The following is a 23353-nucleotide window of genomic DNA, read 5'->3' on the forward strand; positions in this document are numbered from 1 at the left end:
CGCCCCTCCTCCTCTAAAGGAATAAGAAAATTTGTCATCCGCACTTTCTCCACTGCATCACTTGACTCCATTGTCATGCTGCTGATACCCACCGGCAACGGCGGAACGCCGCTGTCGGCGCCAGGATGAAAATCTCCCTTTTCATTTGGGACCGCAGCAGTCAACCGTGAAGTCTCCTTCGACCCATCATGGTGTGAGAACCCAACCGTAGGGGTTGTCGCCAACTCCAATGGCGTCGCCCTCTCAGGCGTCTGCCCCTTCGACGCCGCAGGCGGCAGTGAGGCGACGAGAAGAAAATCTCCCGGCATTCCCCGCCTCCCTTCTCCGCAGGCACGAGACGGTGGCGGACCTAATCTTGTGGTTGGCACATAAAAGACACGAGTAGCGAACGAGGCGGAAGCGGTCAGTTAAAACGAGGCGGAACAGAAAAATGAGTTGGAAAGGGAGCAAGCGAGCACACAAACATCAAAATGTAAAGAGAGAGAAATACAAAACAAAACAAAAAAAGGAGGGGAGGGGGGGGGGGCGCGGGCGGAACCCCAAGCATCTCCTCAGTGGCAGTCCCTTCGTTGCTCTCCATGCCACCCAGTTAACACGGAACGCCTAGTTCCCCATTACCATTATCCACGAGGACTTGTTTGCGTTTATTTTGTATATCCTGTGCAAACCACATACACGCCGAGCATATTTAAAAAATAAAAATAAAAAATGTGTGTGAGTGCCGTAGTAACAGAGCAAACAAAATGTTATTTTGTTTTTCTTTTTTTTTAAACAAACAAACAAACAAACAAATGTGTAGACCCCTCAAAGTAAAATAGAAACAGGTTGAAAAATAATTCATATGACCCATGCAAAAACGAAAAATATGTGGTCAATACGGTGCCGTGTATGCATTGAAGGCGCCCAGACCCGTAGAGTCTGCGGCATCGCAGTCACTCGAAGGGAAATAAAATGGTAAGGGAACGCAATATCTGCGACGACCCGCGTTTCCTGCAGCACATTCATGCGCTTTACATGTCTCAAGAAACAAACAAAAAACATGTACACGGAGATGCATACATAATACCTACTAGTCCGACACGACAACAGTTCACTCTACTCCTCGCTCCTCTGCACTTTGGTCACGTGTATGCACGGTGGTGAATGGAGGCGTCTCTCTCTACAAGGCAATTTTAGACCCCACGCCGAGTTCCGTTTCAGCTAAATAATTTTTGCAAAAGCACTGCAAAGCCCAAAGAATGAGCCGCTCTCCCTCGTTTGCCTTTTGTTGCAGCTCTGCAATCGGATTGCCAAGGTATCCCATATGCCCTCCGGATGGCATTTCGATATACGTCACATTTGCATTAGTGTTTGCGAGTTTCTCCCAGCGACGGATGTTTGGTGGTTTGCCGCAGATGGGATCATTGCGAACGGCGATACATAAGACGGGAACCTGCGCCGTTAACAGTGAAACAAAGCAGCTTGCGGCACTGTAGTACTCTTCAGGTGAACGGAAGCCAAAGTGCGGGGCAGTGACGTGGCAGTCAAACTGAGCAACCGACCTCAGTCGGTACAAAAGCGGGTGATTCCCCTCGAACAGTAGCTCGGTATCTACAAGAGGTAGTTGCTTCATGACAGTCTTGTGACGGTCCGCGTACGCAACCAGTTCCTTGGCAAACGAATGCCCGTACAGTGAATGATTCATGGCGTCGTCAGCCTCGTTTAAATCATACGGTGAATTGAAGACAATGGCCGCTCTCAGCTGGCTCGGTTCCTTCCGGAGCCCCTGTTCTCCGAGATACTTGCACAAGACAACACCACCAAATGAGAATCCTAGCGCAATCAAAGGTTTTGGTTGGCGGCACTTAAGCCGCTCTTGAACCTGTGTTGAGGAAAAATGATTTTTAAGAACATGGCGGAGATCCATAGTGAACACAGCGCCAAAAATCTGCGCCTTCTCCAGAGGGGCACCCTCAACTCCACGTGTATTCAGCACCGCAACATAAAAGCCCTCTCGAGAGAGCAGGGTCACCGCGCGCCGTACGTAGGTTGACTGTGAACAACCCAATAGCCCTGGGAGAATCAGCACCAACCCCCTCACGGCTGTTTCACTGGCTGATATCAGGGGAAAGAAGTCGATGCAGAGTGAGTTGCCATCCTCCGCAGTCACCGTCTCACGGGTGTAGTCAACCTTACAGGATGGACGCAGAGACCCAAGAATGGTGTGCACGTGACCACCGTACATAGGCCCCTCGTACATCGTGCAGGAGCCCAACCCAAAGGAGTCATAAATGGCAGAACTACACCGCGATCCGACAGCTGCGATGCGTCGCTCCTTCCACGCTGCAAGTGTAAACTCCTTTTCCCCAATCATCCACTCAAGTAGACATATGGGCCAGCGGAAAAGCAGATTAAACAGTGTCTCTGGAACAACGTAAAACACGAGATGCACCACGCAATGAATAAGAAAGAAAATAACGCGACTTGAAAAGGAAGACATTGGCTGGCTTGATGGATGACTATTTGCTATTGCAAGAAATATGTCTGAGTATGGAAGTGGAGCCTCTGAAAATCTCACACAGAGGCGCCAAGAGGGTGATTGTGGTGGCTTGTGATCTAACAATACGGCTCAAGATACCAGCAGCGGAAGGGAAGAAATAAACAAAAAAAAACACAAGCAAAGCGGAGGTGCATGGCTCATCAACCCACAAAAAAAAAAAAAAACGTACCAGCGCACGCGCTCCCGTCTGCAGATATAGAGACATCACCAGTTCTCTTTTGTTGTTGTTTACTTTACTGGAAATGAAGTTTGTGACATCTCCTTCCTCCTTGTTTTTGTTTTGTTTTTGTTGTTGTTGTTTTTCGTTTGCTTCCCCTTCCTCACGTCTGCGTGTACGCGTGTGTCTCAGTCTCCGTCGAGAAGAGTCAGGCCAAAGTTATAGCAACAAAAGGCTTTTGGGTAAAGGTTTATCCCGCCCCCTTCAATCTCACCTGCTCGCCTTCCTTGTTTCCTTCTCTCCTTCACCCTGCGCTCGCTCGCTCTCTCCCTCTCTCTCTCACTCGCTCCTGCAGCATGCGTTGTGAACAGGCAGCAAAGGCCGCAAACCAAAACCAATTACTTGTTCAATACAACACCATGGCACATCACGACCTGGCACCTGGAGGCCCGGTTGACGGCACTTCCTCCTATCGTTTTTGCGTCTTCCTTCCACCGCTCCCTTTACCTTCCGTTCGCTACTTTCTTCTTCTTTCCCCTTCTGCAAACCCCTCTGCCTTGCTCGTGTTGCCAGCCTGCTTCTGTGGATACGCACGCATTAAACTCGTTATATCAATAGGACGTCAATAATATATATATATATAAATGAAACCAACCTTTTTATTTTTCCCTCTCTTTTTTGTTTACTATTCCTCTCTTTCTCTTTCTTTCTATCTCTCCCCTCCTGCTCTTCCCCTCTCTCTCTTTGCCTGCTTCAATGGATCCATGTTTCTTTTCCCCTTCCCCTTCCCCTTCCCCTTTCCCTTCCCCTTCCGGGTCCGTTGGGGCCGCGTGCGTCGAGTTGCACGTTTCATCACTCCTCATTTTGTCACCAAAAGAAAAGGAAAACACACACAAAAAAAGAGTCCCTGCTTGTCCCGCTCTGCCTTCTCCTCAGACACTTTTCAATGCAGCCACGCACATATGCCACACGCAGTCACCATTCTTTTATCCTCCTCTTTGTTGCTGTTGTTTTTTTTTTCGTCTGCCCATCCCCTATGGCGAAAAACGCACACTCCCATCTCATCTCTCTCTACCCCTTACTTGCTCCTCAGGTTCGCAGATTTGGCATGTCGCGACGATGGGGACAGTGCCCCAGTTCGGTCCTGGCTGCCGCCCTGCGTCACTGCAAACCACACAGAAAAAAAAAAAGACCCTTTCTGTGTTGCTGAGAGGTACAGGGAGTAAAAAGGGGGCAAATAAAAAAAAAAGATAGTTTAGGGACGTGTATGCCGTTTCATCCTCCCCACAGATAAATGCTGTGGGGTTTAGTTCCACGGGGCTGTTGTGAAGTTGAGTGAAAGGCCCTTGGTATTGGGTTGCGGTTGCGTCCCTGATCCACTTGCCAGTCCAGGTAGAGCAAAAAGCGACGCGGTGCTCTGAGGCGCGTCGTTTGGAAAGGCTCCAGCGTTAGCCATGCCTCCAGACATAGGCCTCGAAACGGAAGTGTATCGTGGCCTCTCAGGGAACGCGCCTCCTGAAATAACAGGGCTGCTTCCAGAAATGCCTGTCATGGGGGACGTCGAGAGTGGTGACTTGCCCGAAACATGTCCGGGACCAGCTTTAACAGCGAAGGATGGATGGGTTACCGTGTTGCCAGAAGTTTGCCCTGGCACCAGTGACGTTGGAGTAAAGGGGCAGGCATTGGCGTCAAGAGTAAAGCGCGCCACTGCACCGCCAGTGGTAAAGGGAGCAGTGACAGTAAAACCGCCACTCAGCCCTGATCCGACTCCTGTGCCTACCCCTACAGCGACATCCGCACCGGCAAGATGCGCTGACGTATCTGTCAGCTGCAGTGGCGGTGGTTGTGCAGAAAAGAGAGCGGTAGTCGATGAACTATCAAAAGCGTTCAATGTGTCTCCACACTGTACGCCCGCACTGAACGATAGTGGATCGGTCAGCGATCCCCATGTCGACAGACCTACTCCCATCACTCCCGCGGCGGAAGGCTGCAACGCAGGCGAAAAAGCCCCACCGCAGCTTCCCACAGCAGAGCGTGGCAGAGGAATTGAGGAACCATTACCAGAAGCAGCAGCAGCGCCTCCACCAAGAATAGAATTGGCATCAGGACTTACACCGTGTGCCGCAGCTGCTAGTAACGGTGGTGAGCATTGTGGAGAGGGACGTGTTGGTGTCATGAACGTCGGAAACAGCTGCGGGGTTCCGCCGCTCGTGGATGACGGAGCCCAGAATGACTGAAGGTCATTAATGGCCAACGTCTCATGACGAGTCGAAGAAAGCTCTGGAATGCGCAGTGCTGCCGCCAAATCTCGCTGTTTTCGGCGCTTCAGCTCTTGGCGCTCCTTCCGCTGTGCGGCACATGCCGCTGCCTCAGCCTCCAAGGTTGACAGTAGCTCATTGCCACTCTTGAGCTGCTGGTGTAGCTGCTCCATTTCACGGTTGCCGTCCTCAATCTGTTCCTGAAACTTTTTAATGGAAGCTTCTTCTTTGGACTTTTCTGTTGCCAACTTTGCGACCTGTGCCCGGTTCGTAGTCACCGTTTGAGTGAGCGTATCCAACTCACGCAGCAGCTCAGGGCTGGGGCCAGCCTTGGCAAGCAGCATCTTACGTTCACGGTCCTTCTTCTTCTGCAGAGCCTTCTGGTAGGATTTGCCATGCTCGTTCAGTAACTGGCGGTAACCACTGTTCCACGTCAGCTCGATGGTGTCGCGTTGCTGCGACTCGTGCTTTTCAAGCTTGACCACAAGTTTTTCCAGTTCTTTGCGGCGCCTCTCATTTTCTTCTGTCATCGCTGCAGCAACAGAATCGGCTGTCGTCTGCTGACCTCCTGTGCTTTGGTCCACGTTGTTGTCGAATCCCCGCTTCGCAAGGGAGCCCTTGCCGTTTTGATGATTGGTGTTCAACTTCTTTCCCCCATCTTCCGCTAGTGGCGGACCTTTGGAGGTCGTTAAGTCCATGGCGTACTGAAAAACGAGTCGATCCTCCGCACGGTTGTAAAGCCGGTACCCGGACTGTGACATGGTAGAACTTTGCAGCGCCACCGTCAGCGAGACAAAGCTCTCGAAACCTATCAATTCCCCAGGTGCGGCCTCCACCTCTTGTTCCAGAAACAACGCGGAACTTTCCTTCAGCGTTACCTCTGGGCTTGGGGAAACGGCATTGCTCCTGTTTTTGTTATTGTTGTCGCCCCCGTTGGTTACATTATTCTTCCGTTTCTTCTTGGGGTCTTGCGTCCGAACAATCATGTGAGCAGTGAGGGAGTCTGTGTGACGATGCCAAACGTAAAAACTCAGCTTGTCATCTACCACAGTCAGCAGTGCATGCCAACGGATCTTGTTGCAGCTAAAGCGATTACTCACCAATCGCTGCAGCACCATTACCTTCATGATTTTGGCGCTATCCACTGTGCAGGTGTAGCGCCCAGGAGCGTGCTCGTGTATTTGCATCTGTGGCATAAATGAGAGCTTCGAAATAGATGGCACAGCGTGGCGTGGGGGATAGAAGTAGTGGCTTATTTTCTCCGCTAGTAGCTCGGGAAGTTGGTGGATGTCGGCCAAGTCCGTGTCCTCGTGCACGGTAGAGATTGAGAGCTCATGGCAAACTTTCTCCAGCAAGGGGGTTGGCAGGGGTGAGAAAAACGTCATCACACTGGCGGCAGAGATAGCCATAAATATGTCCTCCGGAGACCAGCAGCGGTCCAGGAAGCCAAAGGCGTTGGCAAAATACCGAAGGTGCTCCGCACTCAGTGTGCAGATGTCGTGTCGCAGGGAGAGAAGACCACGCACGCGGCCATCCTGATCATCCCCTCGCTGCAGCATCACACCTCCCACGCCAGCGCCCAAAGCACTGTCTGCCGCCTCCGCAAGCGCTTTCGCGTTGTCCAAACTAGGATTATTGGCGTTGTTTCCGTCTTGACGCCGGTTGGCGCCAAAAGCAAAAGGCATTGGCGCCTGCGGTTCCAACTTATTCGAGACAATGGCACAAATTGTAAAGGCAAGCAGACGAAGGTGCTCTGTGATCGTCATGCGGCAAAGCTCCTCCTTCTCATCTTCAAGATGTATGCTCCACCAGGTGGCCAACTTTTTCATCGTGTTTAAACTCAGCCGGCTGACCTTTTCCGTCGTCTCCTTGAGGTCATCCAAGTCTTCATCGTGGAAGGAGCGACCTTCTTCGTACTCCTCTTCATCCTCGTCCTCGCTGTCGTCATTGTCGTCATTGTCGTCACTTGCATCAGCGTTGCCTGTCTTGCCGCCGCGTCCCGCGGCGTCCGAACCTCGTTCTTTGGCGTCCTTGCACTGCAAAAGCTCAAACACCACGGAGGGATGATCAATCTGCGAGGCTGTCTCAAGAATTGCGCGCGGCAATCGTACCGTCACACCACCATCATCATCATCATCTTCATCTTCATCGTCATCGTCATCTTCATCTTCATCTCCATCCACACTGTGCACTGCATATGATGCCCACGCCAGTGCTGCCGATAACTGAGCCTGAAGATCACGCTTTGAGAGTCGTCCAATTGGCACGTTCCCGCCACCGTTTAGCGAGGAGGAGGAGTTTGTCGTAGTTGAAAGAGGAGGTGTACTGTAGTTCAAGCCATCCTTCTCATCGGAGCCCTCTTCGGTGCGCTCCAGGGAGACACACACATCGCCGCTGCACTGTTGCAGGAGTTGAAAAAAAGTCATTCCGTCAAGGTTTGCCACAAGCTCATCAGGAATGGCATCATCATCTCTCCTGCTGTAACTCACCAACGCCTCCCGCAAGAAGCGGCGAGATGACTCAGATAAAGCTCTCCTACCGCGACTACTACTACCTGCAGAGGTGGGGGCGTTGATGCTGCTGTCCTCTGTCCAATTTGAGGCAGAGGCGGCAGAGGACGGTGGAGCTGGTGCTACTATAGCTGTCAAAGGAGTTACGCCATCCCTGCGTCTCTTTTTGGTAGGCCTTGTACTCGGATTTTTATCCTGCACGCCCTCTGTCAGGCCATCTAGGGCCGTAGGGGAAGCATCTGCGGAGTCAGCTTGCAAGTTGAACAACCCATCCACATTTGCCCAAGCCGCTCCACTCGCTCCAGTTCGCAGACAATGCAGTGGCATCGTGGCATCAACATCCTGAGCAAACTTTGGGGCACCACCGCGAGTCCCAGTGGAGCTCTTCTTCGCTGAAGGCTCCTTTACGCTTGCGATGGCCGAGAGAAAATCCGGGCAGCTACGCCGCAGTAACGCAAGTGGTGAATGCTCCGTCCCTCGGAGGGGCTTTCCGCCCTGCTTTGTACCTTTCATCCCGATGTAGTCGCACTCACTTACCCACCCACTTTTGCTGTCTCTACTCCGTACAATTTAGCCTCTGACACCGCCCCCACTTGCTGCTGTAGCGGATATTGCCTTTTTTCGGTAGCCGTCGCTGTCGTGCAGATTGATTGCAGTACCGACCCCCACCAACGAGCGACGACGACCAAAGACAACAATTGTCTTTGTCACCCTCAGAAGTCTATAGAATACGAGCAATACCAAAAGGGTGGGAGGGGGGGGGGGAGGGAGGGGGTAAAATAGATGATGTGGAAAGAATTCCTTGACTCAGTCAACTGGTTTTTTCCCCTCCGTGCTGCTGGCTGTCGTTTGCTCGCCCACGCACTCCCTTTTTCTTTTTCTCCTCCGCCTAGCGTTCTTTTTTGTTTATTGTTTTTTTTTCTCCTTCACCGAACGTTGTGCCTTTTTTTTTTCGTTCCTTCAATTTTCCTGTGACGTTCGCGCTTAAACTCCCTTCGTTCCCGATTATGTGTATTTCCCTCTCCCCGTGCTTTTCCTCACCTTTTCTCACTCGCTCGCCTTAGTACTCAAACGAATTAACTAAATTCTCGGTTTCCTCCCCTTCGCTCCTTATTCACCTTGGCAAAAGCCCTCTGCCTCAACACCTTTTTCCTGCCTGTGTGTGTGTGTGTGTAAGTGTGCGGGGAGAAACCCCTCTCCTTTGTTTACTATCCGTAGCAGCGGCGCACTTTTTGAATGCGGGGCGTGTAGGGAAAACAAGCAAACCAAACCAATACAAAAAAAAAGGAGAATAAAGAGGCAAACGAGTCTCAGCACCACCCACGTCGCTCCCTCCCGCTACTACCGCTCTCCGTTCACTTTCTCTCATGGACTCACTTACCCACCTCTCTTCTCCTCTTCACGGCAAGTGTTTTTTCCCCTGCAAATCTGCATCACCCCTCCCACACTGCGGGCACGCATGCAGAAATACGGTCACACAAGATAAAAGCAACAGAGAGCACTAGTAGCAGGAGGGTGAAATTTGTATGACTCTGTTGCGAGGGCAAGGAAAAAGCAAATCAAAGAAAGAGAGAGAGAGATGTAATTGATATTTTTTAAAATAAAAAAAAAGAAAAAACAGGGGAAAAATGTAGTTTTTTTTTCTTGATTAATAAAAAACTATTATTCATATTATTGTTTGTTTGTTTGTTTTTTTTTTGCTCCTTCACTTTGCATCCAAAATAATGATAAAAGACCGAAGTAAAGAACCAAAAAAAAAAAGAACAACAACATTTACTCTGCCTTGTCTCGTTGCGGGTTCCCCGCCGCCTCCCAAGCCCACAGGCACACCACAATGTTCCCAATGTGTTTGTGTGTGTAGCGAGTGGATGGCAAACCACCAGGAACAAAGGGAGAGTTAACTGTTCGTGTTTCTTTCCCTTTTTCTTTATTTTTCTTTATTTTTGTTTCTTTTTTATCATCTCCTATTTTCTTGTCAGTTCTTCTTCAGGCGCTTTACCGGTTAGTTTTATTTTCTTTTATACTTTTCAATCATTTGATTTCCTTCGTTTTTTTTTTGATGTTTTTCGACGTGTGTGTGTGTCTTTCTTCCCCCATCCTCTCCGGGGCATGCACTCGCTTCTTTCTCTCTCTCTCACACACACACTTATTTCATTCCTGTTCCTGGACTTTTTTTTTGTTCCTTTCGCCTCCGTCTTAGCACCACCCACGTCGGGGACTCAAATCGTCGATGCGACTACGGGAGCCACAGTGATAGTGACCGTGATCACTGAGAAAAGAGGGGCGTGGGTGGGGTGGCAGGTAAGTGATGCCAACACGCCAATAAAAGCAGTGGAAGCAGCCGCAAAGTCCTGGAAGGCACAAACAAATGCGCACGGCGTTCACGCATTAATAAACGAGAATTCAACGAGAGAAACCTTTTGCCTTCATAACTGTATGTTGGCCTATCGTCACCTCTCCACATTCACTACACACCCGCTCTTCTTGTCGTCGCCATGTTTGGGCTTCTGCCTCCTCTCTCGGGGTCTTGTGTGCGCTGTGGTTCTCCGTCCGTGCATGCACGTGTGTGCCTCTGCTCGTACTCCTGCTCGGTTTGGCTCGGCCTTTCCTCGCCACCTTGCCTTCCCTTTTGCTTCACAGCCTCCTCCAGTGTGAACGCTGCCAAAGGGTTGTGGAAGGGTTAACAAGAAAGACGACATATTTGCTTTGAATACACAGTTTTTGTTATCTCGTCTTTTTTTATCTCCTTCCGCCGTTGTTAATACTAGTACTACTTCAACTATGACTGTTGCGAGTGTTGCGACAAATATATATATATATATATATGTATGTATTATATATTGTTGTACCTGCCCTTTGCACCCTGCTTCCCGTCACGTTGCCCTCTCCCTCCCGTTCTCTCCCCCTTTACCCGCTGCAGTTCGCTCGCTTCCCAAATGTAATCCGCTTTGCCTACCACTAGACTGATCTTTACCACTGGTTGTGATAAGTATTTGTCTGCATGTATCCCACCTGCGAGCGTGGGTTAAAGACGGGGTTCGTGCCACCGTCAGGCATGACCCCGCGCATGTCCCCAGCTCCCATTGGGCGGTTGTTAAAGTTGCTCTGCATGTGTGGGTTCGAGCGCATCGGATTTCCGCGGCCCATGTGCGGAGGTACATCACCGCCCCTCGCACCGAATGCCTTGCCACGGTGTGGCTGGTAATTCATGTTCTGGTAATAACGGTTATGCTCGTATGGTGGGGCAACTGGGCCATGATTGATCCCCCAATTGTCGGGGCGCGGTGGGGGGGGCCACTGTACATTTTCTTGCATGGCAGAAGAGTACGCGTAACCTGGGGCGGACGGTGGAACTTGTTGTGTGGGGACAGGAGGAGCCACAGGAGCATTGCGGACTGGCGATTGCTGAGAGTGACGATGATATTGCTGCTGTTGTTGTTGCTGTTGTTGTTGTTGCTTGCTGCTGCTGCTGCTGCTGCTGCTGCTGTTGCTGCAGCTGTTGTTGTTGTTCAATGAGCTTTGCACGCTCCTGCTGAAGGTTCTCATTCTGCTCCTGCAGTTGACGCTCAAGCGTAGCCAACTGCGCACGTTTGTCGTTCAGCTCAACCTCCGTCCGCTTGCAGTAATCCTCAAAGTCCTGACGAGCATCTTTGAATTCGCGACGCTCCTTCTCCAATACGGCAAAAGCACTTGTCATTGTTTGCTGCTCCTCTGGAGCCTTGAAGGTGACCCGAATCCCCTTCTCTTGTGCGTCAATGACTTCCTGGGGGTATTGAATAATGTAGGCAGGTGCGGCCGGCTGCACCTGCTCCCCTTGCTGAGGCTGCGTGAACTGATTCACAAAGCTGTAATCGTCGTCATTGGCCCAACTAAAGTGGGCGTCAGCCTCGGGGAGCGTCACAGACTGCTGCGGTAGCTGCTGCTGCTGAGGCGGTGGAGTCGGCACCACTGAGCTCTGCTCTACAACGGGCTCTTCACTGGCGAGTTGCTGCGCAGCTTCCTCCACGGGCACAACGTCCGCCGCTGCAACTCCACTTTCTACGGCAGGCGTCCCAGGCTCCGAGATTACTTCGGGTGCCTCCACAACTGCCGCCACCGGTTCTGCCTCTGGTTCGACCTTGGCCGCAACTGCAGCTGGTGGTGGTGGCGGTGATGTTGGCTGTTCTACGGCAGCAGGAGTAGCATCGCTCGGACGTTTGCCGGCACCAATACGCAGTGCTTCAAGGAAGCTCTTGCCGGAGGATGCCTTGGCAGTGTTGGTAATTTGCGTCTTGATAACGGGGCCAGATGGGGACGCAGGCTCCTCTGCCTTGGCATCCTCCCGCTTTAAACGTGGGTGGTCATGAGAGCCTCTTGCTACAGGCTTGCCGTTGGTCTTTCCACTACCGATGTTGCTTGTATGGTTGTGGGAATTGGCTGTCACATTGCGTGGTGGCATTGTTTCAGTTTTATTTCACTTGGCTGTCCTATTCCGTTTGTTTATTTTGTTCTTATTTATTCTTTGTTGTTGGTGTTTTTTTTCTCGCCTTGTGGTGCTGCTTCTTCGCTTACGGGCTTTACTTAAGTTACACCTGTTTTTTTTTTTTTTTTGTTAGTCCACGCTTTTCCTTTCTGCGGGAACGAGCGTTATATGTATGTGTGTGTGTGTGTGTGTGTGTGTGGCGGGAGGGGAGAGCGAGGTGTTGAGGAAAGAGTGCGGAGGGTGTGCAGCCTTCGTTGCGGGTGATGCGCGTCCCCAGGCGGCACAGGTTGAGAATAGCCACGCAAGCGGCGGGAGGCAACGCACGAAGGTGGAAAAAAACAACAGCAACTGGAACAACTGTGAGGTGCTGCCCCCGCAGTGTGTCCTTCCAACGCTGTGGAAACAGAAAGATGGAATAGAAAGAGACGGGTGGAGAGGGAAAGGGGCATACACACATAGACGCATGCAATAAAGGCATGTGGGAAAACACACAACAGCCTCGACTCGCCCCCCATTTTTCTTTTCTTCGTGATTCCTCGTTGTTGTTGTTGTTTCCCGTTTTTTTTTCTTTTTCTTCGCGTTCACTTGAACGCTCCTTTCGCCTCTCACCAGTCATCCACGTCGTAGCCGAAGTCGCGGTCTCTACAGCAGAAGTACGGTGCCAGGAGAGACCAGATGTACAGCAGTGCCGCCGCCCACACTGTCGCACTGCGCACCCAAAAGGCAATGTTAATGCTTCCCAGCAGGGTGTCCTTGCCCATGCCGCTCACGTGCCAACCGGTTGCCAGCATCGCAAGGTACATCGAGCCCAACATCATCGTGGCGTAGAAGAATATGTATTGACTCAAGTGTCCAATCTCGTCCGGATCCTCCTCCTCACCCTCCTCGTTACGGCCGATGCCAAGCGCGCTGCTGTTACCTCCAGAAGACACAGCACTGTAGCCGAGTGCAAAACTGCTGACGACGCTTGCAAGGATCATTTGCGTCACCGAGCCCGTCTGGCCCTCGGGCACAGCAAGACGGTTGCACTGCGCATCCGTGCCAGTACGAAGGGTAGCAAACATGACACAGCTGGTGTACAAAAATACGATGCCACTGGGAACAATCGAGCCGTGTGGAACCCAAATAGACAAGACGGTGAAAAAGAGAGCGCCCACAAGCACACTGGTGATTGCAAATGCATTGAAGTTGCAGTCCGAGTGCGGGACGTACATAACAAACGCGGCAATGTTCACGCCAACGCCCCCCAAGTAGGTCAAGACTGCTAAGCCCAGCAGGTACCACATCCACTTGGGGGCCACTTCGCTCCGGCGTCCCCAGTCCTCGCTCCACTGATAACTGAAATCCACAAGGAAGACGACGTTCAGGAGGAGGAAAAACGCGGAGGCAAAGAGGCAGGCGTACGCATAGACCCCAAAAAAATGATTTGGGATCCAAAAAGTGGCGGCTAACAACCCCACGACGAGAATTGTTTTTGCGTAAAAGAAGCGCCTCTGAAACTCCGCCCGGGCCTCGCTAGAGATGCAACACGTAAGGTCAGAGACGGACAGCAGGTGCAGAAAGAAAAACACCGCCAGCGCGAAGCTGACGCGGTAGACGAGCACCTCCCCAGTGCAGAGGTCACTTGAGGCGCTGGTGGCGAAGTTGCACCCCTTTTGAAGGATGGGAACATGACTGAAGACACCCGCAAGAGAGCTGCGAAGGAGCATCGTGGCGATAAGGCCAACGAGGAGGTAACAGGCGTACTGCACCCGCAGCATCACACCGGGGGTGAAGATCCCGCTGTTGTTGGATGTCGCAGTCATTTTTTCCCCGTCTTCAGGCATAAACTGAAAAAAAAAAGGGTCTCAGTGGAGATTCACACAAATATATACGGGAAAAAAAAAGCACAGGAAAAAAAAAACTACTCAGTAACGTGTCTTTTCGACGCAAACTACTTCTATTTGACTCCTACGTGTATCTAATGGATTGCCTCACAAGAATAGAAAAAGAAGGAAAGAAAGAAGGAGGAGACAAAGACAGTAGTTGCAGTAATAGTAAAAACAGCGAAGGAAAGAGAGGCGCAGCAGAGAATAATAATAATAATATACAGCGAGGCCAAAAACATCATTGCGGAAGCAGCAAATAGAGAAACACCCCCTCTCTGGTTACATGCACAGAACCTCGGCGGAGAAACTAACGCCAAATACATCTACGGCTCACTCGTGCATTGTGCGTATGCGTGTGTCGCCTCTGTAAGTCCAGCGGAGGATGCAACAACAAAACAAAAAAAAACATTTTAACATAAAAAAAAAAAAATGTCCTTGGTATACATATCAGGCATAGCCGCTGCGATTGAACATACTCTTATAGAGAAGAAGAAAAAAAAAGTAAAAGAGTTCCCCTTTGTTTTTCATTGATTCCTTTTTTTCTTTACTTGCCTTGTAACACTCCTCTTCTTCCTTCCCCGCAGAGTCACACAGCCTACGCGAACCGCTCGTCGTCCGTCATGAGACAGAACTTTGTGTAGCCAATCTCCCCGCCGCCGACGCTGTGCGCCTTTCGGATAGCATCCGACTGCGCCGGGGTCAACTGCACGCCCAGAGACATGAGGGTCGCGAAGAACTGTCCCTCCTTCACAAAGCCCTTGCGTGCCCGGTCATACTGACGGAAGGCTTGAAGCGAGGTGGAGCGACGCGAGGCCAACGTACGACGTACCTTGTCGATCGCCGACCGGTACAGCTCTGCCTGCGATTCCGCAAGCGTCATGGTGCTTTTCTGCGTCCCAGACACCCCCTCAGCTGTCAACTCGGCGAATTGTTCGGGCGCTGAGTCTGCTGCTGGCACCGCAATTGTATCAGTAGCCGTGCCCAATCCGCGCCGACGCTGCGTCACCGCCATGTATCCCACACCAGCCTGAAGCTTATCCGATACGGTCGAAAAAAACGCCGGGTAGCTGATGTGACCCCTCAGCTCACTGTGTGCAAAGGCCGCCTCGAGGGCTTGCAACTCCTCCTCTGAGAGTTCCAGACCTAGAATTGACAGACAGTGCCGAAAGCGTGTGTTCGTCACGTGACGGTGGCGCAGCTCGTCACCATCCGGGAAGAATTCCGACAGCCGTGCCTTGCGTTCTTGCAAAAAGCAGCATATTTTTGTCAGGATACGCTCCACCAGCTCCTCGTCCACGGTTTCCCCAAGTGGAAAAGTGTCGTTCCACCCCATGGATGCCGGGTTATTCGTCGATGTCATCGTTCGGTTCATGATTGACTTCACCGTCCCGCCTTTTTCCCCACCGCTCCCCTGCGGCATCTCGTTCTGGGCAATATCGCGGATGAAACGGGTGTACTCAATCAGCTCTGGATCCTCCGGCGATGCGTAGTAGCGTGACAAGAGCGCCGTGTCTGCCGCGGACAACACAAAGCGATGGCGTGCGAGAGCCCGCAAGTAGTTTGATTTCGTAATCTTCCCACGGTGCAGGCGGTCAAAGTCCGAGAAAAAAGGCGCCAGGAGGGCATGGTGCGTTGAGACGTCGTGTGAGAGTCTGGCGAGAAGCTGTGGAAGACGCTCACGCTCCGCATCTGTGATTCCCTCGAAGGGGTTCCTCTGCGTATCTTTAAGCACCGCGGTGACAGCCCCCGTTAAGCTTCGCGAGGCGGAAAAATTAAACTTCGTCGCGACAGAAGGCACCACAGTTGGCGAAATTTCGCCAACGTCAGCCACGAATCGATTGACGTCGATGTGATCACGCGCCTTCGTCGACTTGTACTCTTTCTGCAGCAGTTCTACCTCCTGCGGATGCAGATGCAGCCCAGCAATGCCAAGCGCCACCGCAAACTTCTCCGTCTGTACTATGCCGCTGCGCAAGGGGTCAAAGTCTATGAAAAACTCGTTCACGCGGAGGCGTCGCTCCTCGGCCTGCAGTGCCACCTTGACGAGCACTAGTGGCACGGTCTCCGCTAGCTGCGAGTGCGAACTGCCCTTCTGGTTTTGCAGCTCGCCCGTCCCAATCGAGCGCAGTAAACGCGTTGGGCTGAGCTCCGGCTTGTGGGCCTGATCCACATCCATGACGAACTGGTAGTAGTTCACTTCGTCGCTAGGGCTGCCATCCGCATTGCGGATGAGGTACCACTTTACCAGCAGCGAAACCTCCTCTGGGGCGAGAAATATTTTGTTTGTCGCCAGGGAACGCACAAAACGTGACTTGGTACACGTGCGGTGTTCATAAATACCCTTCCGCACACGATCAAAGTCATGCAGCGTTGGAATTAAATGGATGCGGTTCGAATGGACAAAGCGGCGCACTTTATTCAGCACAAACTCCGCCCGCTCCTGCTCCTTGTCCTCCACCCCACTGAGGAACTGACCAGGAGTTCTCGCCATCTCGTAGTAAGTCGTCGAGCCTGGCACGCCCTCGTCGCGGCGGGGGTTGGTGTTGGCGAGAAACTGCACGTAGTTGACACGTGAAAAAGCCTCCTCGTTTGTGTCACTACCAGTGCCCCCCAGCCTGGCGTCCGCGTACGCCTGTGTCAACGTGTCAATGTGCTCCGCCGTGAGGTGAAAGTTCACGAACCGCAGCTGCCCAAGCGCCGACGCAAACTGCGGCGCCGTGACAAACCCCGTCCTGAAGTGGTCATAACTTTTCAAAACGTCGTCGCAACGCAGACGATACATGGCAAACTGTGAGCGCAGCACATTCAACAACCCATCGATGGAAAGCGGTGCAGACAACCCACGGGGAGAGATCTGCGGTGAGGAGCTCGCGGGGTGTGTCCCCTCCTCTTGTGAGGCAGGATCCTCCTCAAGGTCCCTGCACCACGCGGCGTAAAGCACTTCGCCGTCGTCGTCGCTGTACTTCTTCAGCATAAGCTGCAAGACGTCCTCTCGCAACCCCTCAAACGGCATGCAACGTCGAAAGCGGGAGGCAGCCACTTTGCCGCTGCGGAACGGATCAAAGTCCTCAAACAACTTGCGAAGGTGCAGCCCACGCGCCCGCACACCGTCGCGCAGCGCGCGGAATGCTGTCGCCAGTGTACGCTCCTCATTCTCTGAAAGGGGTTTGCCCCTGCGCCGCAGCGTTGTCAGCAGCTCCGCCGGAGGATCCTCCGCTCGCAAAGCCTGAAGAAAGGCCACGTAATTCACATCTGTCGGATCCCCTCCGCGTGGAGTCCTGCTGCCCGCCGGCTGGTTGGTCGCCAAAAAGGCCTCCTTCAGTGCCTCAAATTCCGCGTCAGCGAGTTGAATCGAATTGACGGCCAAAACGCGGCGTAGCTGGTTGGCCGTAATACGACCGGAGCGAAGTGAGTCAAAGTCCGTGAAGAAATCATCCAGTCGCAGTCGGCGCTGGGCCACCCGTACCCGCACCTTCTGCAGCACCTCGTCCACTGCAGCCATGAACCGTGTCTGGTTGGTCTCTCCTTCCCGCTTCCTCCCCTCTCGTTCGTGTAGTTCCCGCTAAACCTAACAAACTCACCCACTACTGTGAGATCCTCGTGACAAAAACATGGAATAACCAAAGCAAAGGAAAAGGGAAATAGGATGCACGCCTTCAGTTATTTCCCACACACACACACACACACACGTGGCCAGTAACGCTCTACCTCACTCCGTTGCCTACCCTCATCGACCGTGCATTTATATTGATTTTGCGTTTTCCTCTACCGCCGTCGCTCTATTCTCCTCCTCGCATAGACAGAAAAAATGCCGACATGCGTACAAAAATATAAACGGCAAGAGTGAGAAAGGGAGGACGCAGAGAAGCGAGGGTGTGAGAGAAAGACAAAAAGAAAGAAGAAGAAAAAATGGACAACTACAAGACAACGCGTCCCCATGTGCGCTACTTTGCACCCAAGTTCTTTGCATTTTCATCCACACCGTGTGTGTCGCTCGTGCCGAATGGCAACTCGGCGTCGACGGCATCAACAATCTCCCGTGGCAACAGGAAACACGTGAGCAGCACAGCCGTGACGGCGCCGTTGCGAAACGCCCGGTATGTTCCCCACGGTGCGCTCTTGGCCACCACAAAGAGGCTTGTGCAGGTGATGCCAACCGCCGGCAGAATCCAGTGACTCCGGCGCAGCTGCTCACTGGCAAATAATGTTTTCTCCGTGACGAAGCGATCGGCCTGCGCCGTGTACACCCTGGCAGTGGCTAGGTGGGCTGGAAGGTCGAAGACGGACCCTGCAAGGTCGCCAAACACCCACGCTGCCTGGCGCACCACCGACACATGACGCCGCAGCCACATCCACTCTCCCTCCCACAGAGCAACAACCCCGCGGTCCTCGAGGCTCATGGTGTTGCCCCCCCCCCCTACCGTTCACTAAACTAAATGCCTGCTTCTCCCGCCCGCTGCCCAGAGAACCACAAAACCCGGTCGCTGTCAGGAGCAAAACCGGGGTGAAGAGAGAAGACAGCGTAACCCAAACAAAGTAAGTGCGGAGGGCGCGGAAGGAAAGACAACCAAATAAAGAACAAAAAAAAAACAGTAACCATCACGCCCGCTTCCACTTGCCCCCGCCTCCCCCCACACCGTGTGCGAGGTCGGAAACTCAAACCGCAAGACACAGAAAGAGGAAACAAAAAAAAAACAATGCAGCTGAATTAAACAAGAGGCCAAGGAAAGAAAGACCCACGCACGTGCTCACAAGGCATCGCTCACAACTGCAGCCAGAGGTACCACCGTTAATCGAGTGATACGATTAAAGGTATCACAAAAAAGCCGTTGTGGGCAACTTGACACACACACACAAAAAAAAAAGTGGAAACTAATCACAGCGAAATGCGGTCGCCCAAGCTTCTTGCATCCAAAGAGTACTGAGCAAAAAATTTCGCAATAAGGTCTACGTGAAACCGCACCACTGCGGCGCCCCCTTGCTGCTCTTTGCATCCCAATCGCCTCAGAAAGTCAAAATTCTACCTCGGAAAACACACGCGATGCAACTCACGAGACAAAATGTATCCTGTATTTGCATGACAGCCTCAAAGTAGCCCAACAAAGTGGGAGTGATGAGCAGAGAGGAAAGGAGAGGGAGCGTATTTGTTTTCACTTGAGGTATGAAAGCAAGGCATCCCCGCCTTGAGACAAAAAGAGCAAATACAGCCTCGTTTCCCGATCAACTCGCTGTACTTCAACCCCACATCAAAATTGAACTCTTGCAATCTTCTACGCGTAGGCCCGAGAATTCAGCCGTAATGAGAATGAGCGGCTTGGACCAGAACAGAACAAATAGCCGCTACTACCACGTTGGCCAGTTACTGACCTCTCTCACTTGCATAGACTGAAGCCTGAACGGTGTCACCTCCGGAGCAGCACAGACACAAAGCATGCATGCACACAAGCAACCCGTTCATTCCAAGCCTTTTCACTGAGCGCACACATGCGCCACAGGGAGCAAATGTCATTACTGGTTACAACCAGTCCATCAGCCTGTCCTCACTCATGATTCCCAAAACATATCTATACAACAACAAAAAAAAAATATACTGCTCTTCTCGGCAGTATGCCGAACTTCTCGCTGCTCCAGACGCTGACAAGAGCAAACCAAATTCATTACGGGAGCAACTGCCGCGAATGTCTAGTTACGCTTATGAAGAGAGGCACCGACACTGTCATCAAGCAGTTCCGCAATAAACATTTTCACCGTTTCCTTCGAATCAAGAACGCGCCTCCGTTTGCCAACTCGTTTCCTTGTCGTTCGTGCCAGGCACTTCGCTGGGCCTCCACCCAGTGCAAGATCACAAGGTGGGGGGGAAGCGCTCATTGTGAGAGGTCCGGCACTTACAACTAACTCATCTTCCTCCTCCACCTTTACCTTCACTATGCCGCGCCGAGGCAGCCCGATGACCATATCATCTTGAGACGTCGGCAAAGAGCAACTGCCACTTCTCCAACTCAAAACCTGTACCACGCCGGCCGGCGCTACTACCAGCTGACGCCGCATGGCTTCCGACTCTCCCACCAATTCGTCCTTCTCTGCCGTCATGCCGCTGTTTGGGACATTGACTACTTTCACTGGCGCTGCAGTAGGGGAGAATGTCGTGTTCTCTTCCTTGCATTGCGCTGAGGCTGATAGGGACACCGAACGAGAACTATTCACTACGGAGCACTTCTCTTCCTGCGGCTCAGCCAGAGAAGCCCTCACCAGAACTGGAGACAGATCCAACAGAGATTCCTTCAAAGGATTGCTGGGGTTGCCACCGTCGTCGTGAGAAGCCAGCAAAGAGTGTGGCATAGGTCCTGTGTGCGTGGAGGCACGTCTTGGCGGAGCACAATCCCCATGTTTCCCCTCAATTCCTCCAAGAGGAGTCTTTGAGACCACATCGCGTGCGGCCAACCCAATGCCAACTGAAGAGTCGCACAAACTCTCCCTGACACGTCGGTTCGTGAGGGAGGCTGCCTTGTACTCTTTCACCGTTGTCGTACATTTTTCCTCCGCACGTTTTACGAGATACCCCGATGCGTAACGGGGCAAAGCGGTGGTGGAATTAACACTGACAGACCGCAACGTCGACTCTACCGCGTTGTTGTCACTCACTCCACATTCAGGGTGGTGAATCAGGGAGGTGGAGCAAAGGCATTGGCGGCTACTGAGCTCACTGCCCTGCGGCAGAGCACATGGATGAAGGCCGTTGACGGAACTGTCTGTGCTCCCTGCATGCAGCAACACAATACGCTGCGCAGCCGCACCACAAACCCCACAAGGCAAATCCAAACCCTCTTCGGATTGTAAATAACTCCCACATAATTCTTTTCCCAATACCTCTGTCGTCAAATTGACTGGTGTCGACGCTGCACTCAAGCGGCAAACGGAATGGTCGTTCGATGAAAGACCTGGCGCAGCGTCTCCGGCCGCCAATTTGGAAAAACAGGGTCCCTGCAAGCGGTGCTGGACCCATCCGACGTCTTGTCTCTCTCCTATGAATCGTACAAAGACGTGCAACCGCAGAAGCAGTTGCCGCTCGGAAAGGGACGCACCAGGGGCGAGTTTTGCCCCAGCACCGAGCTCCAATGTCAACAGCGGCTCCTTCCACCACCGGGCATCGCAAGGGTCAAAGGCCACTGGCAAGGAACTCGCACCAGCCGCCAAGCGACAGCCATTAACAAACGTACCATTCAAGCTACAACAGTCACGCACACTAATGGCACACCACTCATGTGGGTCGTGCGAGACACGCAACACATGGCTACTGCTGAGTTGCAGCACACAGTGACGACGGGACAGCAGCGGACCCTCGGTAGCCAGCTTGAAAGTTATGACCCCACTGTTTTCCACAGGGTCCCGACCCAATGGCAGGAGCAAAATAACAGGGGCGTTTCCCCCATTTGAGCTAAGTACCTCATTTGCCGAAGACAACGCTGTTCCGTCTGCATTACAAAAAAAACGTGCTGTCAGACGGCAGCGCCTGTAGTTATTTACCGACCCGTGGCGCACGTAATCCGGTTTAACCACATGCCACGCCTCTGCATCACCCGGGAACTTCCTCGGCACCGCAGAGACACCGCCCAAATCCGACAGGAGCTTCAGGTTGTGACCAGCTAGAAGTACAAGTTCCATCTTATTCTCCCGCGTGCCAGATCTCCCTTTCCCTCCTCCTGCCACTTACAGCCACGACACGGCAAAAAAAAAAAACAGTAAAGCAAAGAGTAAGTAGAGGGGGGAAAAGGTGGGATGAGAGAATAAGGGTTTTTAAAGGAGCAGAAGGGGTGGTACCACACCCGTATGGCAACTGCAGTTGCCGCACCCCCCACCCCACCCTACTTCGTCAACCCATACAAGAGAGGAGGAACGGCGCGCGATGGTTGGTGACGGATGTGAAGATCAGTACAGCCATTGCCGCTGCTACGCCGCCTTCGTGGTGTCAGAGCTGCCCTCCTCTCCTTCTGGACGCGGGAGAAAGTATCCCTTTTCCTGCTCACGTTGATTTCGCAGGTAACCCCGTTGCTGTTCCAGCGTCGAAGTAATTACGCGTATAAATTCTTGCTTCTTCTTGTCATCACGCGAAAGCTCGTAGAGGTGATACTATTCCGCCTCGCCAAACTTCGTCAGCGCACACCAGTAGTTATTCCATAGATGATGTAGCCCACAACGCAACAGGCGACGATAAAAAGGAATGCACTGCGGCTCCGAAGTTTGCGTCTCCAACTCACGGTTTGTGGAGAAACAATTCATAAGCTCCACACAAAAATCATGGCAGTTGCTGTGCAACGCAGCATTATGCAAAAGGGTCCCCTGATTATTATTGGAGCCCATGCATGTCACGTAGTCGTTGTGTGTGGTGCGGCACTTATTCTCATTCATGCTGTGCTTTGTGTTTATCTCGTGTTCCCGGTCCGAGTGTTCAATAAGATGGTGCCTCTTCAGGCATGTCATGTAGTCGTCAAGCTGCTTGTAGCACACGCATTCAGGTTCTGGTGCAACGTGAAGGAGTTGTGCTCCTCCTCTAGAGCAGGATCCGCGTCACCCCCACGATGCGCAATGGACCTGTTCTGCTCACTTCGCCATTTATCAAAGAGATCCATGGAAAACTGCGAATGCTTCGCGGGCGTACTCATCTGTCGTCACACATTCGAAGACGTACCTCCGTCCAAAAAGAACCTTACTGTGCGTACTGCAATACCAACGTGAGGCACAAAAAAAAAAAAAAAACACGACAGATGAATGGAAAAAAAATCTCCCCGCTTTGCCAAGCCGTAAAAAAAAAGGGAGGGCTAAAAGGCGCAAGAACAGCCCTAATGGCCCCCACAAACAGGCAGGCATGCCTGTATTTAAAAAAAATACAGGCATTTTACACGTATAAAACAAGCAAAATGAAAAAGAAAATAACCAACTGGTATGCATCCTTCCCTAATGATCTTCTCCCGGCGGATCACACCCCGCTGCGTTACCGCGGCCTGAGAAATAGTGGCAGAAGCGCGGCAGAAAAGGCGTGAAAACAGGCACAAAAGAGAAAATTCACGAGACCACCTCAAGAGCCCTCGACGTTAAACATCCAACAAAGGACACTACGCCTTTTGGGAGCGAGGTGCGTTCCTGCCCTGCTGCTGACGGGCCTGGGGCGCAGGCTTGCCACCGCGCTGCTGGCGACCGCCGTCTTCATTCCGGGACGGACGGGCGCCGCGCTGCTGCGACTGCTTCTGCTGAGGCCTGCGGGCGTTGCCCCTCTGCGCGCCGCCGCGCTGGGCAGCACCCTTCTGGCCGGGAGCGCCGCGAGCGCCCCTTTGCTGCAGAGCGCCCTTTGCTGCGCCGCGAGCGCCAGGACCCTTCAGGTTCGTCACCTTCTTCGCGCGAGGCTTCTTGCCAGTCTTGATGTTGATCATGCCCTTCGCAATCGCAAGGTGGTTGATCGCGTGGTCAGACGCAGCCTGGCAGCGAAGATAACCAGCAATGCAGAAGGTCGTCGTCGTACCGTTGATCACACCGTTGGCATCCACATTCGCGATGGCAATCTGCA

The 23353-nt window shown here is 52.4% G+C and overlaps 10 protein-coding genes across 10 annotated transcripts in view, besides 19 other annotated features; all 10 read right to left on the reverse strand.

The window, feature by feature from the left end:
- The window catches only part of TraAM80_03203 (uncharacterized protein), a gene marked incomplete at both ends in the record, with an annotated part of 477 nt that extends 169 nt beyond the window's left edge, over positions 1-308 (reverse strand). The window contains one exon of the mRNA XM_029380180.1: positions 1-308. This exon is cut by the window's left edge and continues 169 nt beyond it. Within this exon, the coding sequence (XP_029239967.1) occupies positions 1-308 (308 nt within the window).
- Positions 309-769: 461 nt separating this feature from the next.
- Positions 770-792: a microsatellite.
- A 367-nt stretch (positions 793-1159) lies between these two features.
- Positions 1160-2479, reverse strand: TraAM80_03204 (uncharacterized protein; the record flags this gene model as incomplete). Its single annotated transcript, XM_029380181.1, has 1 exon — positions 1160-2479. The coding sequence occupies one exon, from the start codon at positions 2477-2479 to the stop codon at positions 1160-1162; it is 1320 nt and encodes a 439-aa protein (XP_029239968.1).
- Positions 2480-2808: 329 nt separating this feature from the next.
- Positions 2809-2846: a microsatellite.
- A 162-nt stretch (positions 2847-3008) lies between these two features.
- Positions 3009-3045: a microsatellite.
- Positions 3046-3354: 309 nt separating this feature from the next.
- Positions 3355-3414: a microsatellite.
- Positions 3415-3440: a microsatellite.
- A 29-nt stretch (positions 3441-3469) lies between these two features.
- Positions 3470-3509: a microsatellite.
- Positions 3510-4002: 493 nt separating this feature from the next.
- On the reverse strand, positions 4003-7977 carry TraAM80_03205 (uncharacterized protein; the record flags this gene model as incomplete). The annotated part of the gene is made up of 1 exon (XM_029380182.1): positions 4003-7977. The coding sequence occupies one exon, from the start codon at positions 7975-7977 to the stop codon at positions 4003-4005; it is 3975 nt and encodes a 1324-aa protein (XP_029239969.1).
- Positions 7978-8210: 233 nt separating this feature from the next.
- Positions 8211-8239: a sequence feature (G-rich).
- A 382-nt stretch (positions 8240-8621) lies between these two features.
- Positions 8622-8645: a microsatellite.
- Positions 8646-8717: 72 nt separating this feature from the next.
- Positions 8718-8750: a sequence feature (A-rich).
- A 388-nt stretch (positions 8751-9138) lies between these two features.
- Positions 9139-9164: a microsatellite.
- Positions 9165-9384: 220 nt separating this feature from the next.
- Positions 9385-9420: a microsatellite.
- An 850-nt stretch (positions 9421-10270) lies between these two features.
- Positions 10271-10305: a microsatellite.
- A 385-nt stretch (positions 10306-10690) lies between these two features.
- Positions 10691-11902, reverse strand: TraAM80_03206 (uncharacterized protein; the record flags this gene model as incomplete). Its single annotated transcript, XM_029380183.1, has 1 exon — positions 10691-11902. One exon carries the CDS (start codon positions 11900-11902, stop codon positions 10691-10693), a length of 1212 nt encoding a protein of 403 aa, XP_029239970.1.
- Positions 11903-11938: 36 nt separating this feature from the next.
- Positions 11939-11985: a microsatellite.
- Positions 11986-12038: 53 nt separating this feature from the next.
- Positions 12039-12057: a microsatellite.
- Positions 12058-12099: 42 nt separating this feature from the next.
- Positions 12100-12125: a microsatellite.
- A 315-nt stretch (positions 12126-12440) lies between these two features.
- Positions 12441-12502: a microsatellite.
- A 29-nt stretch (positions 12503-12531) lies between these two features.
- TraAM80_03207 (putative serine incorporator) lies at positions 12532-13752 on the reverse strand (the record flags this gene model as incomplete). Its single annotated transcript, XM_029380184.1, has 1 exon — positions 12532-13752. The coding sequence occupies one exon, from the start codon at positions 13750-13752 to the stop codon at positions 12532-12534; it is 1221 nt and encodes a 406-aa protein (XP_029239971.1).
- Positions 13753-14180: 428 nt separating this feature from the next.
- Positions 14181-14224: a sequence feature (A-rich).
- A 165-nt stretch (positions 14225-14389) lies between these two features.
- Positions 14390-17296, reverse strand: TraAM80_03208 (uncharacterized protein; the record flags this gene model as incomplete). The annotated part of the gene is made up of 1 exon (XM_029380185.1): positions 14390-17296. The coding sequence occupies one exon, from the start codon at positions 17294-17296 to the stop codon at positions 14390-14392; it is 2907 nt and encodes a 968-aa protein (XP_029239972.1).
- A 166-nt stretch (positions 17297-17462) lies between these two features.
- Positions 17463-17483: a microsatellite.
- Positions 17484-17672: 189 nt separating this feature from the next.
- Positions 17673-17703: a sequence feature (A-rich).
- A 35-nt stretch (positions 17704-17738) lies between these two features.
- On the reverse strand, positions 17739-18194 carry TraAM80_03209 (uncharacterized protein; the record flags this gene model as incomplete). The annotated part of the gene is made up of 1 exon (XM_029380186.1): positions 17739-18194. The coding sequence occupies one exon, from the start codon at positions 18192-18194 to the stop codon at positions 17739-17741; it is 456 nt and encodes a 151-aa protein (XP_029239973.1).
- A 1282-nt stretch (positions 18195-19476) lies between these two features.
- Positions 19477-21456, reverse strand: TraAM80_03210 (putative helicase ARIP4; the record flags this gene model as incomplete). The annotated part of the gene is made up of 1 exon (XM_029380187.1): positions 19477-21456. One exon carries the CDS (start codon positions 21454-21456, stop codon positions 19477-19479), a length of 1980 nt encoding a protein of 659 aa, XP_029239974.1.
- A 465-nt stretch (positions 21457-21921) lies between these two features.
- TraAM80_03211 (uncharacterized protein) lies at positions 21922-22272 on the reverse strand (the record flags this gene model as incomplete). The annotated part of the gene is made up of 1 exon (XM_029380188.1): positions 21922-22272. The coding sequence occupies one exon, from the start codon at positions 22270-22272 to the stop codon at positions 21922-21924; it is 351 nt and encodes a 116-aa protein (XP_029239975.1).
- Positions 22273-22904: 632 nt separating this feature from the next.
- Positions 22905-23351, reverse strand: TraAM80_03212 (40S ribosomal protein S21; the record flags this gene model as incomplete). Its single annotated transcript, XM_029380189.1, has 1 exon — positions 22905-23351. A coding segment is annotated over one exon (447 nt), but the record flags the coding sequence as incomplete, so codon positions are not given.
- Between the last annotated feature and the right edge of the window lie 2 nt (positions 23352-23353).

This window comes from Trypanosoma rangeli, assembly GCF_003719475.1.
Source record: "Trypanosoma rangeli strain AM80 chromosome Unknown Tra_15.4_contig_00081, whole genome shotgun sequence".
NCBI classification, from domain to species: Eukaryota; Euglenozoa; class Kinetoplastea; order Trypanosomatida; family Trypanosomatidae; genus Trypanosoma; species Trypanosoma rangeli.